This window comes from Neomonachus schauinslandi, chromosome 8 (assembly GCF_002201575.2).
Source record: "Neomonachus schauinslandi chromosome 8, ASM220157v2, whole genome shotgun sequence".
Taxonomy (NCBI): Eukaryota; Metazoa; Chordata; class Mammalia; order Carnivora; family Phocidae; genus Neomonachus; species Neomonachus schauinslandi.
In genome coordinates, this window is record NC_058410.1 from 34,264,788 (window position 1) to 34,283,895 (window position 19,108).

Genomic DNA, 19,108 nt, shown 5'->3' on the forward strand with positions numbered 1-19,108 from the left:
GGACAGGAACCATCTCAAATACATCTTCCATCCTTCCATTTTTCTCCATCTCCACTGCCATCATTCTAGACCAAGTAGCAATCACTTCTTACCTGGACTTTATTTGGCGTTCAATAACTAAGTCACTGATGTTTTAAATGCTTTATGTTCTCTTGAAATACTTGGTGGATAGTTATATTGGTATTTAACTGTGTCTTAGTGGTGTGAAGAGGTGGGGTTTTGGATGGACTGATAATGTCTTATTACATTTCTCATATGCATAAGATAATGGGGGGGTTTGGGTACAATGAGTGAAGGTGGTCAAAAGATACATACTTAGAGTTACAAGAAAAAAAAAAAATGCCCATGATGGAATAAAGGTCCCTACTCTCTGAATACTTGCTGTCCAATAGATTTTTCTGGGACAAATGAGATTAAGACAATAAAGGATGCCTCTACTTATCTCCATAGTTATCTCTTGTTCTTTAATAGATTGCAAGCTCTATGAGACCAGCTAGAGATTATGGGCCAGGCTCTAGTCAGGCACAAACTTAGCACCTAGTGTGGCACGTGGCCCAGAGCAGAATAGGGCATATGTCGAATGAAGGAGATTTTAGTATAGCAGATTGCCCCACGGAGACTATATGTTCAATCAGTGTTGGTTGGATAATTAAGAAATATTTAAGATAAATCTTGTAAAAATAACATTTAAGAACATTGCTTTTTCAAATGCAGTTATCTATCATCTATCAATCAATCTACTTAACGATGTTATTACAGAGTAAGTCTCAAATTGTGGAGACTTTTTAAAACTTTAAAGATCTGCATGTTAGCATATATTTGAATCTCTGAAATTGGAGTGTTGTATTAACTTGAGGGTAGAGAGGAGATATGAAGAAACATTATAGTAATGTCATTGTAAAATAACAAGAGCCTAGAATATCATTTGCATGAAATCTTGGCTAAATGAGAAAAATGACAGTGTACGAACATTAACAGGCTCATGAAGGAAGAACTGTTCCACATTTTAGACAAGTTGGCTTTCTCTATGTTCCTGGATCAGAAATAAAACTGAAGGCAAAAAGAAAAGAAGGGAAGAGTCTTATTCTGTGTCTTGCATGGTCAGATCCTTGTAATTTTAAGTTATATCTAATTTGGAATAAGATCAGATGATGTCATAATTTTTTTTTCTAATGTAAACTTAAAAGATACTTTTCAGTATTCCTGCAAAGTGCTAACAGAAAGTTTGAGGAACTAAATCAGACTATTAACTGTATAATTGATAGTGAATAAATTGGCTATGATTTGGCTTTTCCTCATCATTACGACAAATTCATTAATTTCTGGATCACTGCGTCAGAGAGAAGAGAATGTTGTGTGCAGTCTACTAAGGAGAAGTCCCTTGTAGTTCTCAAATACTAGAATTTTGCATTTTATGCTCTCACACTATCATTGACGACCCTGGAAAGGGTTGTGGGAGTCACTGTTGACAGTTTTCTGGATGTTTTAACACAATGCACTGTTATTTATAATTTAAACAAATAAACACACACAAAATCTCACTGCACAGAACAAGTATTGGAATAAAAAACATCACTTTTTTTTTTTTGTATAAGAACTCTGGGATATTTATAACCTGATGTCCTTATGCCCTTAATCTATTAACTCCTTCAAGTTGAAAAAAAGAAATAGCTGAGTCGATGGCAGGTACCCTGGAGTCTGATGTGGAATCTCACTGAGATCCTGCAGCAAGTCACCTAACCCTTTGGGTGTCACCTTGAGATAAAAGGGTTAGATCAGTGAATGATTTCTATGGCCTATTCATACTCCAGCCCTTTAGAAAATTTTCGTATTCAAGCAAAAGGCAAATCTGCAGGGAAGGGTTTTGTGCTGAGAACAGCTAAACACACAGATGTAGATCAGCCTACTTCCCTTAACTCATTGGCCAAACCCAGGTAAGTCTGGTTTTAACGTGGTGAGTTTGAGATAGGGAAAAAAATGAGTCCTTCCAGGCGTAGTCTATAATATCTCAACATCTAACATTAGAGTGTTCTTATTCATGTTTGAATACATTTACCAGGAAAAGTAACTTTTTTTTTTTTTTTATAATTAACACTTGCTAAGCTCCTTAACTTGCCTCTTGTTTCTCTTTTGAACCTTGATGTCTGGTCAAGTTATTAAGGATTAATTATGTTATTTGGAACAGCCATGTTCTTCCACATGTAACTTGTTAACTATAGAACTAGATGTATATTGGGGTTTATTTAGTATATTAACATTTCATCATTGTTTCAGTGTTGAGCTAAATACATTAAACTTGTAGCAGTTTTTTTTTCTATTTTAATTTTAATGTGAGTTTTAGAAGTTTAAGAAAAATAAGATATAGTTCTTTTCTTATAGTCCTGGCAGATAACTCTTTTTAAAGTATAACAACAATTACATCCTTTTTCCTGATTACTGAATAAATGCAAATTTCTAAAACGGACATTCTAAGATCAACAACATGTTCTTAGTCTATGTCCTATAGCCTCATCTTTTACATCTCCCACATATAATCATTTTTGCTCTAAAACTGAACGATGGGTCTTTATGTTAAAATGTGATATGTATTCTCTTGAACACAACAAACACCAGGAGTTCTGTAAAAATTATTCCTACACATACACACTAAGGCTTATGGGAAGATAGGGTTGGTGCAGGTCACTCAAAACTTATGCAACTTTATAGTCAGGGCACTCACAGAAACAATCACAATCTTGATCAAAATATTAGCATAATTCAAAAAGGTATGCTATAAAATTTAAATTGAAGAATTTTTTCAGTAAATATAGAACTTTATCTTCAAAGGTGTAGGTAAAGGTAACTTGATGGCAAGGAGCTTAAGGAAGGGTTGACATGCTGAGTGATAGAGGTGGTAAAAACGCACAATGATTGGGCAGGAACTGAGCGATCAACTTCCAAGACAGAGTGCTTGGCCAAACCAAGGGCAAGTTCATGGGTGAAGAGGCACTGTGTGTAGGCTTGAGCTTGGTAAACTCAGCTATGCTGGTAGACTTTACATTCAGCTGCCTTTACTTAGTGGTGCAAAACCTTTACACACTGGGAAGAACTGTGTAGGAACCTACCTGACTTTGGCACCTACTTACGTCATTGTCCCCCTTTGCCAATTCTGCCTGAGCAAATTCGCGCTTATGAAGCAGAACAGATTTTACTTGTCCCTTCCTAAAAACACTCTGGCCTTCCAGCCTTCCTACCTTTGCTCTCACTGGTCCCTGGGACTACAATGCTCTTTACCTTCGTTTGCCAGCTCCTCTCTGGAGTCTGACTCCACGGCAAGGCCCACCCCAGATACCACCTCCTCTATGAAGCAGATCTAACCCTCTGTGAATAATCATACTACACTCTGAATGTGTCTTTTTTAAAGGGATTTTTTATTATCCCTTGCATTTTGATTATTTTAGGGCTTGTCTTTTCCTCCCTTTCTGGCTGTGAATTACTTGACGGCTAGCCCTGGACTGTATTCATCTCCGTATCAGGAAGTTCTACGTGTGAATCTCTGGCACCTGAAAAACATCCTATAAATGTGTGTGTGTGTATGTGTGTGTATGTATGTGTGTGTGTGTTGTGTATACACACACACATATATACTATAATTATATTAATTCATATAATACTTCAGATACTAAGGTTCAAGATCTTTGCAAAATTTATAATTAGCATGTTATAGTCCTAACACATTATGTGCACTGCTCAATGGACATTTAAATCCTTAGATGTTTTGTTGATGATAGGCTTTTGAAAATCCTTTTTATAAATTTACTAAATAAATGTTCAGGGAAAAGTTGGCATTAATTTGTGAGTAGAGGAATATTAACGTGAACCTCATTGTCCTTGTCATATTGAAAACATTTTACAGAAAACATTCCGTAGTAGATTTTGTTGAAGAGTATTCACCAAACCAATCTAAACTATGAATGGGTTAGGCTTTTAAACTGTCTTCAATGCTGCATTGACAAGTCCATGATGACAGAAATAAAGAGTTGGAAGTTAAACTGGAAGTAAAGTGCACTCTGCTACACTGATGGGAATTTGGGGCCCTGGCAACGTGCATGTGCTCTTTAAAATTGGAAATAAAAAATATGAAGCACATAGCACCTAATGATTTGGAGTTGCTATGTGTGTATATTAAGCATCCAGGTATTTAATTTAAATTTTATAGTTTTAATAGGCTCAGTTGATTAGCTGGGCTCAAGTTTCTTATGCTGAGAAATCCTGCCCTTCTAGCTAATTGTTTTATATCCTCTCTTCAGGTTTGTATAAGAATATTTATTCTCTATATATGCTCTGTCTGCTTGTTAAATATTTTTAGATTCCTACACTCTAACCTCTATGTAGTAATTGATGATGTGCGTTATGGCACTTTCTCCTGGCCTATCTTGGCCCCTTCTTATCCTTCTCCACTTAAGCAGAATCTTCAAGTCCACTGGGTCTCCACTTGAAACACTGCCAGGACCCTATGTGTCATGTGGAAAATCCTGTCAGAGATAACACTTGTACTAGCATTCTATATTTTGTTATAAACGTAAGTGGAGTGAGTCCAGGCTCTGTGACACCTGAAGTTTGATCAGTTCAGGGAAAACTCTCTTTAAGAAAAAAAGAAATTATGATGACAGCGGAGCTACAGACATGAAAAACCTCCTGGTTCTGGACATGGAGGGAAGTTGGAGTGGAAAGAGATAGTAGTCTCAACTGATCGAGGAGAAAATACCTTTCCTAGAAGATTTTACAAATACATTCGAAGTACTGCCAGGGCACCTCCCAGAGCCTTGGAAAGTACTCGTACAAATGGGTGAAAGGATTTGAACTTTTATCATGGAAAATCACCCCCGGACATAATCCTGTCCAACCTGCTCCATATCATCCACACGATAATCGAATATTGCACAACAAAATTAAAGTTTTTGTGAGGCATAGGCCAGACCTTAGGGGAGTCCTCATTTCAACTCACCTGACAGTACATCCTTTGCAGTCACCTTCTTTTTCTCGGAAATTCCACAACCCTATAGGTTTGCTGTCAAAGTAGGTTTCTCCCATACAGCCCGTGAATGTAATCACGCGCACGGCATCGGCCTTCTGCAGAGAGAAACATAATATTTGTTAGAATTTAGAATTTCACAAGAAGTCTTAGAGCACCCAGGAGAGTTACTAGCAGTGAGATCTGGAGTAGTTATTATCCGCTCTTTCTGATACTCTTGGTTTGCACTTATTCATCTTTTAACCATATTATATCCTCACAGATCCTGGTTATTTATGGACTACACCAGTTTATCACCACTAGTAAATGAACACTTCCTAGCTTCCGACTTCAGGTGAGCTGCTTATCCACTTTGAGATTCTATTTCCTTGTCTCTGGGTTGGGATCATTAGAATTAAAATGGGTAATTTATTTATGGTACCACAGTCAGTGCCTGGCGCAGAGGAGCTATTTAATTAATGTTAGTGTTCGTACGCCACTGAAGAGACATCTCTCCAAAGATCTTGAGAAGGGGTGCATACTGACTACACAGAGGGAAAAAAGCTTACATAGAGACCACTTAATGATAGTGCTGTCCCCAACTTTTCATTTCCTCTTATACCCCCAAGCAGGTTTCCACCGCAGGAGAATGAAGGGCAACAGTGAATTTGTAGGAGAAGGGACCATATTGTGATTGTCTGCTGGTATACACAGCCCAGGGCCTATTAGGGATCAGTAAATATTTGTTGAATGACAACCCTGGTGTCATTTTCACGGGGAAAGGTCTTAAGCTTGAGATATAACACAATCATGAAGGAGGGGAATGACCTGGTTCACTCTAGAGAAACTTGCTGTAATTTAAACAACTATTTCTTTTGGCACTGACACATTATAGATAAATTCTATATTCCGGTACCTGTAACTTTAGAAACACTTTGCCAAAGGCTTCCCCACAATTACCTGAGTAATCTAGGGTTAAAAAAAAATGAATTGACCTGTTGGGTTCTAGAACAAATGTAGGAAGATGATCCCTGAATAGCTAAATGTTTGTAGTTACAATTTAAACTCAACATGTGCTTCTTTCTATTGCTGTGTCCAAGGGGTACGCTGCCTTGTAGGAAGATTGTGTGTCCCAGCCACTGACATTTACAAGTCAGCACGGCCCTTGGAATTCTCCGTTATCAGTTGGAGTCTCCCTTGATTTTCTGGAGGTTGATTATCCTACTTGTGGATTCTACTGCCTTTTTGCTTTTCCTTCTTGCATCCTAAAAACTAGACTAGGGATATTTTCCTGCTCCTTTGAATTTTCATCAGCATGTTGATTCAGTTACTTGTTTTCAGCTTTTGGTTCATATTCTGATGTAGCAGGAGCCTTGAAACTCTTGGCCAAAATGGTTAAGATTTTCTGTAGATTTCAGTTGTCTGTTTTCTTTTACCTTGAGACTGGCATAAGAGAGTTTCTTTACGTCTGGTGACATCTGAATAATAATAAGAACTATTTAAGATGCGATTTCATGTGTGACTACCACGTTTTAGGCACTTGTTGTAAATTTTATGCACATAATCTCTCACTACTCACAGTGGCAGTGAAACGTGGTGACTAAGAGTGGAGGCTTTTGTGCCTGGTAAACTGTTCAAATCCCAGCTCTGCCACTAACTGCTGTGTGACCTTGGTCAAGTCATTTAACTCCTGACTCAGATTCCTTAACTATAAAATGAGGAGGATATTATCTACCTTTTGGGGTTGTACGTTAATTCATGTAAATTACTTATAATACGACTTAGCCTATCATAGGGTTATAATACGTTACAAAAGTTTATTATTGTATCCTTCACTATGCAAGCAAGGTAGATATATTTTTTTAAAAGATTTTATTTATTGGGCGCCTGGGTGGCTCAGTTGGTTAAGCAACTGCCTTCGGCTCAGGTCATGATCCTGGAGTCCCGGGATCGAGTCCCACATCGGGCTCCCTGCTCGGCGAGGAGCCTGCTTCTCCCTCTGACCCTGCCCCCTCTCATGTACTCGCTCTCATTCTCGCTCTCTCAAATGAATAAATAAATCTTTAAAAAAAAAGATTTTATTTATTTGAGAGAGAAAGAGAGAGAGCGTGAGTGCGCACCAGCGGGGGAGGGGCAGAGGGACTATCAGACTCTGCTGAGCACAGAGCCTGCTGTTGCAAGGGCTCCATCCCAGGACCCTGAGATCATGACGTGAGCTGAAACCAAGAGTCAGATGCTCAAACGAGGCACTCCAGGTGCCACCAAACAAGGCAGATATTTTATCTCCCTTTTCTAGTTGGGAAAACTGAAGCCCAAGGAGCTAAGTGACTTGCCTAAGGTCACATTTTAGTAAGTGAGAGAACAGGGAATCCAACTTGGATTTGATTTCAAGATTCATGGTTTTTATACTACTCCATGCTACCCCTATATTTATCTTTCTAGGGAGGAGAGATAAAGTTGGCAATATAACTATATATTACTATGTATCATGTATATTTATATGCGGTTCTAAGAAGTGAGGACGGTTTTAGTGTGTAGTTGTAGAATCAATTCCAATACTTTAGAGTCACATCTCATACACAAAGCAAATAAAACAACCTCACTCTATATGAAAGCTGAGTTCTCATAAATTTGGGGTCACCCTGGCTTTTCACATTTTCTGACTAATCTCATCCCAGGATGATTCTGACAAGCCCAGGATTATCCATCGTATTTGGTTGTGCTCTCGCATCTCACCTACAGGTTGTTTTCCAACACCTAATTTCATTTAATCAACATGAGCTTCTTTAGAATGCAGGCACTCAGCAATTTGAAATGCACAAGGACCTGTCATGAAGCAATTATGAATATTAAGTGCATTGCTCTAGAAGAATGGAGAGAAGAGCAACTTGAAAACTTTAAAAATCAGACCATGATTTGAAAGCTTATGGCTTCTGTGATATTTCCCAAGGTATTCATAAATCTTTTAATTAGATGTGAGCTTGAACTTTATAGCACTTCATATCAATAAATCATAAACTGATTCAGAAAATGGGGTATATTTAAAAAACACTTTGCTCTTGAGGGAACTGAAACAAGACTGTAAAAAAATTGGTGCCACAGATAAGGGCAAAACAAGTGTTTAAGTAAATACACACAGGCTTAAAAACATTGTGTTTCCAGACTGGATATTCACAGAAGAAAAAAATTCTTACTCAAAAGAAATGTATGTTTTCATAAACAAATTAAGTAAAAAGTCACTGAATTTTTGCAGAGCTTTAGCGTGCCTTCCCCCAGAGCAATTATGTCGGGAGTTATAGGCAGAGATGAAATAAACAGCATGGGAAAGAACACACTACCTTCAGTTTCCCAGTCAAGCCACCAACGAACAGCATTGCGTTTGCGTCCACATCGAGAATAGTATACCCTGGAGGAGAAGCTGCGTGGTAGGTACTAGGCACAATGCTGGCTTTGGGTCCATCCAGGGCTCTCACGGAAATGGTCCCATTCCTCCCAGTTCTTGAGGGGTGCGTGTTGAAATGAAATGAAAGAAAATGCAGAACATAAAATATGTATCACATTTATAATAAATGTAATTTTAAAGGGTATGAAATGTAGGGGCTTGTTTTAGAGTATTTAAGAGATAACTGGGTGCTTAGCTTCAAAAGATCTGGATTCATTAAGCTGCAAATCAAGACCAAGAGTCTGATCTTTGCTGGCTGTTTACTGGCAGACGTGGCCAGGACCGGTGAGCAACATGCCCTGACTCTGCACGTGAGAGTCGAGGTGAAATGACACAGCAGGATTCAGCGGATGTCACTGCCCCTGCTTAAATGGAAAGCCTTTTTCCCATTGCCTTACAAAACAATTTACTGTTTACCAGCACATGCTATTTAAACGAGTTGATACTACTTCGTTTAGCATTTTGTCTAATTTAATTCAGCAAGTGAACCCCAAATGAGCCACCCTTCTGCATTATAAGCTGCATCATTTCTCTTAAAATCCCTTGTTATATCTTGGCTCCAAATTTGCTGAAGTAGTCTTCCTGGAATTGTGCATCTTTTATTGTTAGGCATCCCATCTCAATATATATAGTGTAATATCTCATCTTCAGAGTCGTGTATACAAAGTGTATAGAAGAACTGCACTTTTAAATTCAATGAATGGAATTTTGGAAGCTATTATTATTTCATTTCATTTTCTTAAGTGATTGATGTCTATGAATTGTTAAATATGAAAAACTGATCTCTCTTCTGAGACAAGAAGTCATAACAAAACTTGAGGGTCTCTGTCTCTCCCCGCTGTCTCATTTAGGTAATCTTTTTATCTCTGATGGTGCAGCATTAACTGAAGCACATGGAAACAATAGAATGAATTTATTAAATAAGGTTCTTCCTCATCTTACCAGAATGTATCTCTTTTGATCAACGATTGACCTTTGTGAATATAAATGTTCTTAAAGTCATGAAAGTACGTAATCCCTCCCCTACTCCCAGGCATGGAAGCATGTTGTCTGCTGCTTTCTCTCGCTACACACACACACACACACACACACACACACACACACACACTCACACACACTCACACACACACTCACATTCCTTTACTGAAGATCTTAAAAAGGAACTGAAAATATTGCTTCTCATTAAGTTTTAAGCTTTTATTATGAAAAAATGTAAGCATATACAAACACAGAGTGAAACTCTCTGTACCCATCATCTATATTCAACAAGTGCTTTACCCAGCTCTAGACCCAGGCCCTTAACTATACCTCTCAACTGTTAGCTGCTTTGGGTTTCGTAGGTGTGGAGAATTAGGTAAAGAAGAGAAGGAAATGAGGGGAAAGGATTGAGGACAGGAATGGGTTCTCTACGTTATCTACACACTGCTAGAAGTTAATGGAATGAAAGCTTCAGACAGAATGAATCAATATCCTGTTATTTACCATTTTAAGTAGCACGGATGCGACATGTTATATATTTATGCCAGCATTTAGATACTGCACCTGCCTGTAGGGGCAAGGCTGCTGTGTAGACCAGAAGAGGAGCTAAGCACCAGCAGTAGCCCTCATGCTCTGGCTTGTGCAAAATGAGGGCCAGTCTCAGTGCTCCTTCTTCGGGGGAGATAGTATGACTGAGAGTATGATAGCATGACTATGAGACAACCAGATGAACGGTCCAAAATGGATGGGTCACTCTGGTCAATACGTGGAAGTTGTGTAGTTTCCAAACAGATACTACAAAGACACCCATTCAAACACATCTGTACATGGTCGTATAATATATAAAATTTGTATACATGCATACATAGCTACCTCCTTAAAATGGAAAGAAGAGTTTTCTTATAAACTGGGAAACTACTTCCAAATTCTGTTATTTAACTGTCTTAATCTTTATTGAGTTAGTTACCTTGATGCCTCAATACGGTACCAATAAGAGTCATCAATAGTCAAATCCGGATACTCTACACGTCCAACTCCAGATCCAACATCCCAGAGGAAGCTTACTTTGCCTTTCCGCATTTCTATAGCCAGAAAGTCAATCTGGTTCAGAGAAACACAAAAACAATAGATTCAGATATCAGATACCCCGAGGAGGCCAACGGAGTTCTTTTCAACAGGTGCTATTTATAGATATGTGAAATAATTAGAAGTCTCACAATAAAAATTCCCAAACGATATGATTTATCATTAGGTATGATTAAGTCATATTTTATTATTGCATCTTTAAGGCATCACAAGTGTCCATACTGCTGAGGCATATGTGTTAATTTAACCAATTCTACTTTGAAACAAAAGTCTTTTCTCATTCTGGTTCTTGTGGAAGAGACAAAAGAAAATATTTGGATGCATAATCCATTATTGTTTTCACCAAGGACACTGACATTTTTAAGGGGACAGCTGTGATTTTTTTTAACCCAAGGTGACCTAAAACTTCTCAACCGAATGACAAGTATCGACTTAAGCAATGACTGGTCTGTTGTTCATTTTGGAAGATTTCCATGCATACAAAGTCAAATGTTCAAATAAAAGGAATGAAAACTTTTGGGGGTAAGTGTTGGTAGAATCAACTTCTGTTTTTTCGGTTTGAGTCGTAAATTTAACATGAGTCAAAAGAGTTTTCAGTGGTAGGAAAGAAGTACACAATTCGTCATTTTCATTTAACATGAAAGTTCATTGTAATTTCTTGGAGACTTTTTTATAAAGCTTTATCCCTCTTAGTCCTCCTTCTTAAATAGTCAGACCTGAAAACATAATTCTAAATAAATGCTTGTCTACTCATAAATGAAAGCAGATGTGCCTAAATACTGTAAAAAGTTTTCTTCATTTCATTTCTCTTCTAACTTAATTTGACACTTCAGAACTTTGCAAGATAAGATTCAGAGGTTTTCAAATCTGAAAGGCTACATCACACAATTTTGGGACCATGTTATTAGATTCTATACATTTTCCTCACTATGAGGATTAACCTCTGCGTATTCACATATCCAGGAGATGGAAGAAGCTGAACATCAAACTTACAAATTTGGCACTTCCAAGATAAAAAAGGAGGTTGTCAGCAACAGCTGTCTTTACGTTGACAATGATATTATTGTAGCTTCCTTTCTTGATTTCCGGCTTGTATGTTCGAATGCAGTCACCTCCAGAAGACACAGATACTTTGATCTTCAAGAAAAACAAGGTACAAAGAACCAAGACTGAATCTCTCGGCAAATTTGAAATACCTCCCAAACAACCACAAAATCATCATCATCTCTTCTTTGAAGTTATTTTTTTTTATCATCAAATAGAATCATTAAATACCCATATGCAGACACCATTATACTCATTAATGAGGGCACAGAAGAGCAGCTTCCCACCAGGGTTTTGACAATGAGCTGTTCACAGCCCCATATCTTGTTAGCACACTACTACTTTTCGGAGCATGCAACTAACAAATTCTTACCTTCATACCTTCCTCCTTTATGAATGTGGGGACATTTTCAAAAGGTGATTTTATATGAAGCTAGTGATAATGATCTTCATTAAGGTTGTTTAATGAAATTTTACGATTCAAATTTCAGTGATTTTGGTATCACTTAAAGTAGGACACCACTTTTCTTTCCGTTTTCAAGAGGAAATTACCTACCCTCTCATGTTCTTACAGTTGGAAGAGGCCAAATAGATTTTGTTCTAGATGTTCTAACAATACGAAGAATATTAATCATGGTACTCAGGACATACATTTGAGAATAAATTATACCTATTTATTAAGTTGCCAGGAAATGAAATGGAAATAATTTTCAATGGTTATCCCTACTAATGTATTTAACAGCTCCTTTTTCTTTTGACTAGTACTTTAAAAATTACTATAAATTGCTAAGAAAGAATAGAACTGAATAGAACTGAAACTGTTCATACCAATTCTTACTTACATTTAGGGAGCCTTTCTTCAGCCACAAATAACACTAGTTGATTATGGAATTTAATTTCCTTTGGTTCAGGTATACCATCAAAGGGGCATTTTCAGGATGGAAGTGTATGTAGCTGCTTGGACACAGGAAGAAGCTGCTGCTTTGCTCCATGAAAGAGCTCAAAGGAGGAAGCAGAGACAGGGAAAGGTGCAAAACTTTTCTTTGCCACTGATTTAAAAGCTCAGCTTCAGGAAGCCTCTTGGGTCTCACTAGTGGTGAATTTTCTAGCAGTTTGTGCTACTCAAATAGTTTTTGCACTTGGGAGAAAACCAACTAGCTTTATTGCTCCCCCCATGAAAGGGTACTACAGACTCCAAATAAGATCACCAGTCTCCATATTATGGTGACACAGGAAGCATCTCCAAAAGTCTCATTAGGGAATGGGTATAGGCAGCCTCAGGACTCCTCCCCAAGGGTGGTATATACACCGAAGAGGTGCTGGGTGAAAACTTTTTTTAGAATTTAAATTCAATTAATTAACATATAGTATATTATTAGTTTCAGAGGTAGAATTTAGTGATTCATCAGTTGCATATAACACCCAGTGCTCGTTACATCACGTGCCCTCCTTAATGTCCATCACCCGGTTACCCCATTTCCCCACGTACCTCCCCTCCAGCGACCCTCAGTTTGTTTCCTATAGTTAAGAGTCTCTTATGGTTTATCTCCCTCTCTGATTTCGTCTTATTTTATTTTTCCCTCCCTTCCCTTTATGATCCTCTGTTTTGAAAAACTGGTTAAGTTTTAAAAAGAAAGCTACGGAGGGGTTTTTGGTTCTGATGAATATATAAATTCAGATGTGTCTGAGAGCTTCTGGGGATATAGCAGATCTGTTGCTTTTCCTACAGACTCTGCAGACGGCAAGTATTTGTATATTATTGTTCCGTCACCTCATCTGCTAACTGACTTGCATCTTCTGCAGAGGAATCACATGCTGGAAAGAAACAGGGGCTCAGCTTAATGGAGCCCTGTGTGGTGGCGCAGGGCTAGAATAACCTCAAAGTCTACTGCTTAGACTGTTTTCCTTGTCCTTGCCTTCCTCCTAAGGTTGGGGCCCAGACCACAACTCTGGTACCCGGAATGTTTGCCCTGCATTCTGGGGGAGATTGTCTTCCTGGTAAGTGTGGTTCTCCATCAGGAAGTTAGTTCTTTGCTCCACAAATGATGGGATTTTCCTTCTATATAAGGTGCCAAGAGTCAGTGAATCAAAATGAGTTGCAGAAAAACAGAACCAGGAAATGTGCAACTTGTATTCTGGATGTTAACACTACAGAGCACATGTGCAGTGAAGGTTGGCCGAGGGTGTTACATGGTAGACTAGCAGCTAGCCAAAGGGTTATCCAAGGGCTTAGAGATAAAAAGTACAGAGCAAAGCCAGAGAAAGATAATACAGTGGAGGGCAGGTAGGGGAAATGCAGCCTTCAGATGTTTTTAATGTTCAGGAAAAGGTACAGGATATGGTGACTTTTAGAAATTGTTAGCAAGTGAACCGAAACCATCATCAGAGAAGACCCTGGCACTGAGTAAATTCAGTATCTGAGGCAGGGTATAAGCGTCATTGACATCATAAGATGATCAAAGAGAAGAAGTCAAGGTCTGACTGGAATTCATGAGTGGAGCTGAGCAGCAGATTGAGCTATAGGAAATCATATCCAAGTTCCTAGTGGGGCTGGATTAGTAATCAAAAGGAATTGTGTGTGTGGTCTGTTTTATCCTTATTTCACAAATGCGTTATAGGCTTGGCCATTGAGCCATATTATGGCTAATTTAATCACAACTAACTTCTTTTTGTTTAAAGAATACAATGTGGGGCGCCTGGGTGGCTCAGTCTGTTAAGTGTCTGCCTTCGGCTCAGGTCATGATCCCAAGGTCCTGGGATCGAGCCCCACATAGGGCTCCCTGCTCAGCGGGGAGCCTGCTTCTCCCTCTCCTCCCTGCTCGTGCTCTCTCTCACTATCTCTGTTGCTATCTCTGTCTCTCTAATAAATAAATAAATAAAATCTTAAAAAAAAAAAGAATACAATGTAATAATCCTCCTTGTTTGCTGTTTAGAGAAGAAATGACTGAATGTGGGCAAAATACATGACTGTTTGATCACAGGATTGGTTTCTGTCCTTGCTTGGGTACACCTGGTGGAAATGATAGCGACCTCCATGATGGTGTGTTGAAAAGGGGATTACCAAAGTGTAGATGACAGAGCACTGAGTACCAAAGCCTAACTGAACTGAGGAAATCCTATCTGAGAATTGAAAGGCTAAGAGAGTAGCCATTTTAAAACGAAGGATATTTAATGGCAGTAGGAGTTACAATTAATCTACTTTATGGCATACTTTACATACCTAAAAAATATGGTTCTCTGAACAAAATGACGTTGTGACGCCCTAAATGCCAGCAACTTATCTTGTAAAGTAGCCTATTGCTCAACTCTTACACATTTATATGAAAAACCCTCTGGATTTTCTGTTTTCTGGCTTGTGGTTTTGAATATACCCTCAGTACCTGAAAAATTCAGGGAGCCCAAACTCTTGTCAGCAGTCCAAAGCTACTAATCTCTCCTTCAAAATACCTTGTGTTTTGATTTCCAACTGTAGAGACTTCTTAAACAAATTAAAACAGGTAAATCAAAATATAGTATTTATAAATTTCTCCAGAAGAAGTTGCTAGGACATTTCCCTCTCATAAGAAGGGAGTAATTTCTGAAACACAAACATCTCTTAGAATGTTTGGTTTTATCAATTATTGTTATTTCTAATGTGAGCCCTTTGTAAGACTCCTAAACAAAAATCACTAAGCCTTAGGTATCTCCAAGGCATTCCTCATACAACATTACCAATGAATCATTATGAACTCAATTAAACATTATTGAGGATCCCATTATTATATCTATTGGATTTTCACTGCATTTCTCTCATCCAGTAACTAGGTCATTTGTTTAGAAAGAGTATCAGCTGCTCAATTTCAGAGTCAACAAACTAAAGAAAGCTACTTTAAAAGAAATGTCTTTAATTTCTTGGTCATATTGAGTATGTGTCAGGGCCACATACAGACACTCATACCAGGTTACAAATACATTTATAAAATCACGCAAATGTTGGGCGCCTGGGTGGCTCAGTTGGTTAAGCGACTGCCTTCGGCTCAGGTCATGATCCTGGAGTCCCTGGATCGAGTCCCGCATCGGGCTCCCTGCTCGGCAGGAAGTCTGCTTCTCCCTCTGACCCTCCCCCCTCTCATGTGCTTGCTCTCTCTCATTCTCTCTCTCAAATAAATAAATAAAATCTTTAAAAAAACATCACGCAAATGTCATCTTCAATTAGTACAAAACTCTCTTGAAAAAAAAATTGGCTCGCTTACATATTTCTAACATCTTATAAAAAGAATACAATGTAATAATCAAAGTTACAAATAATACAAAGTTACAAATAATACAAAGTTACTGTTGTAACTTCCATTTCAAAAAATGATTGAAAATTTCCTTGAAAGTCATGGGCAATGGTTACTTTTTGTAGCATTTCTTTAAACCTGTCTTTCATTTTGTATTTTGAGACCATTTTATATACTTAACACGCCAGAATTTTATCTTTTTCCCTGCGCAGGGGGAGGGGTAGGAGGCAGCACTCACAACTGATGAATATATGGCATATTTCTAGATTTCTTTACAAGAAGAAATAATAAAAATGACCAGATTTCCCCACACGATGACTAAGAAAATATGGCTAAGTGTGTGATTCACCAGAGAATATTACTATTATTGCTTTTTAAAATTAATATTGCAAACGACAGGAGTGGTATCTCAAGCTCTCCCTTTCTCTAGCTACTTCCACCTGCTACAGTTGGGGCTCTTATTAAAGTTGTCTTCTTTGTAGTTTCCTCTCACTTATGCCCCAAACGACTTCTAAATTCATATTCAAAAAACACAGCTCTGATAATATCACATTTCATGTTCGAGAACTTTCAGCTTCTCCTTACCAATAAGATTCATCCCAGGAACAATTCTGGCTAAACGAAATTGCTTACTTTGCCATCCAAGGCCTAACAAGACCTGGCCTCCATTGACCTTTCCAGTTTAATGTTCACTCGACCAATAATCCTGGAAAACTAGACCACTCTTTCTTGAAATGATCCTGAAACTTTCTTTCCTCTCTGCCTTGGTTCATTCTCAGAATGTCCTCCTTCCTTACTCTCCCCATCCAAATCCAGCACTACCTCACTCAAGGCCTAGCTCAAATTCTTGTCTTTGGGAAATCTTCTGGCCCCTATTAGAAGGGATCTTTTCTTTCAGAACTTTATAGCACTTCCCATTGCTCATGCAATGTAGCACACTATTTGGCATTACCTTAGAGTTATTTACGTACATGTCTTATTTCTTCTATGGTGTTACAAACTATATAAGTAGAAGTTGCCTTGAATATAGGAGATGCTTTTTCTACATGGGCTAAATCTTAGCTAAAACCCCAAACCTTGAACTAACATTTACTTCTTTTCACTTTGTGCTTCACGTATACAATAATCTTATGTCATCATACTGCCCACATGGTTTTCAGATTGTAACTCAATATATGTGTTCTCAACCCTATCTGCTTCTTTACTTTGACCTTATGTACATCATCTTGATGTTCTCAACCCTATCTGCCTCTTTCACTGTGAGCTTATGTACATCATCTTGACTAATTTTTTTATCATTTTCTAAATTTCTCCTTAGTCAGGTATGAATTCCTTTTTAAAGTGCACCTTGAATTTATTGTCTTAACCTTGTTTAGAGGTATCATCTATGTATAAGGAGGAGAAATGATATACTGCTCTTTGGGCATTATATTCTTGGCCACTACTCAAAAAATTATAAGTTGATGGATTAAGAAAGGGCATTTCTGGTCATTCTAGTTTCAAAGTTGTTCAGAAAATGGAACTTTTGAGACGGAAAACTTGGAGATCTAAAAAGATTTGCGTTTAGGGGCGCCTGGGTGGCTCAGTTGGTTAAGCGGCTGCCTTCGGCTCTGGTCATGATCCCGGGGTCCTGGGATCGAGCCCCGCATCGGGCTCCCTGCTCAGTGGGGAGTCTGCTTCTCCCTCTCCCTCTGCCTGCCTCTCTGCCTACTTGTGCTCTCTCTCTATCTCTCTGTCAAATAAATAAATAAAATCTTTTAAATAAATAAATAAATAAATAAATAAATAAAAAGATTTGCGTTTAAACCTGACAACATAAACTGTTATTTTTTTTCTTCTATTTCTAAAGTCACCATGGGATGAATTTGCTAGTCTAGATAAAGTTTCACATTGGCACTTAGCAATTCTACCCTGGTTCACCAGGTTACTATCTTCTAGAAAGTTCTTCTCTCCTAAGAGTTTTCTAATTGGGTTAATAAAGAGCCAAATTTTGATATAAGTGAGGTATTAACAAAAAACAAAAAACCCTGCAGAAATTGTAACCAAAATAATTTGTATTGTTGTAGTACTCAGACAAAAAATACAGAAAATAATGGTTGTTCATTGCTATTACTCTATATAACCTTGTTCATTCATTGCTGATACAACCCTACTGGTTGGCCTTTTTTGCTTTCATCAAAAGCATCCATGCCTTTTAAACATACAATAGTAAGATTTCCATCTTGCTCTTTGTGCTACTCTATTCAAACAATGATGAAATATATCAAAATTCCCATTTCTATAACAATAAATGGTGATTATTCTTCCTATGAGATGTCTTTTGAAATTTATGGAAAAAAAATCTGAACTTTTTTCCTCCCCTCCCCCTAAAATTGCTTCAGGTTAAAGGAAAATGACGAGTGATTAGTCAACAGGATACACTGGGGGAAGGCATTCCCTCTGGGAATAATACCCAAAATGACAATCAATTACTGACACTGAAAATAAAAAGAGCTTACAGAATTAGCCTGTTTCCGGGCTTGGTTTATCAGTTCCTTTATCTCAGAAATGTTTTTCTTTAGGTTATCCTCAAGTTCCTTGATGGGTTTGAGTCTATCTATCAGACGATCAGCTTCTTGTTCTAGATTTTTCACAGTGGCATTGGCATCTGCAACTGCATCAGACAAGATGAGCGTTACCACACATACACACAGAAATGAAAACAGTAGTAGGCTTCATTAAATAATTGGAAGGATTTCATCTTATTCACATGATAAAGCAGGGTGATGACTGCAGAAGCACAGTGTGTGGTGGCAAATGGGAATATTTCAGCTGGGACTCAGGCCGGCCAAAGCAGGAGGTGTTAGAGATAGAGGACCAACATCTGGCTTTGTGATCAAGGTGGAAGTTAGTGTTGAAGGTAGAGAATACGATGACCTCAATTCGATGATTAATTTCTAGCTTCAGCCCAAAAGCTAACCTTTATAGAATTTTAGTCACAGAATCTAGGAAATGAAAGTGTTTTAAAATGTCACTTCATCTGTCCAAGCCAGAAATGTATTTAAATCAGGGTTCTCGGGCGCCTGGGTGGCTCAGTTGGTTAAGCGACTGCCTTCAGCTCAGGTCATGATCCTGGAGTCCCGGGATCGAGTCCCACGTCGGGCTCCCTGCTCAGCAGGGAGTCTGCCTCTCTCTCTGACCCTCCCCCCTCTCATGCTCTCTATCTCATTCTCTCTCTCAAGTAAATAAATAAAATCTTTAAAAAAAAAATCAGGGTTCTCACACCAATTAGTTTTCTTTCTTTTTCTCATGCTCTGTCTTTGT

General features: G+C 38.2%; 1 protein-coding gene across 1 annotated transcript in view; it reads right to left on the reverse strand.

Annotated features, from left to right (window-relative positions):
* LAMA2 (laminin subunit alpha 2) overlaps window positions 1-19,108 on the reverse strand; it is a 472,574-nt gene that overhangs the window by 59,628 nt on the left and 393,838 nt on the right. The window contains exons 45-49 of the mRNA XM_044917544.1: window positions 18,304-18,458; window positions 11,493-11,636; window positions 10,381-10,514; window positions 8,332-8,491; window positions 4,988-5,112 (exon numbers count right to left, since the gene is read on the reverse strand). Of these exons, the coding sequence (XP_044773479.1) occupies window positions 4,988-5,112; window positions 8,332-8,491; window positions 10,381-10,514; window positions 11,493-11,636; window positions 18,304-18,458 (718 nt within the window). The remainder of the gene's footprint in view (window positions 1-4,987; window positions 5,113-8,331; window positions 8,492-10,380; window positions 10,515-11,492; window positions 11,637-18,303; window positions 18,459-19,108) is intronic.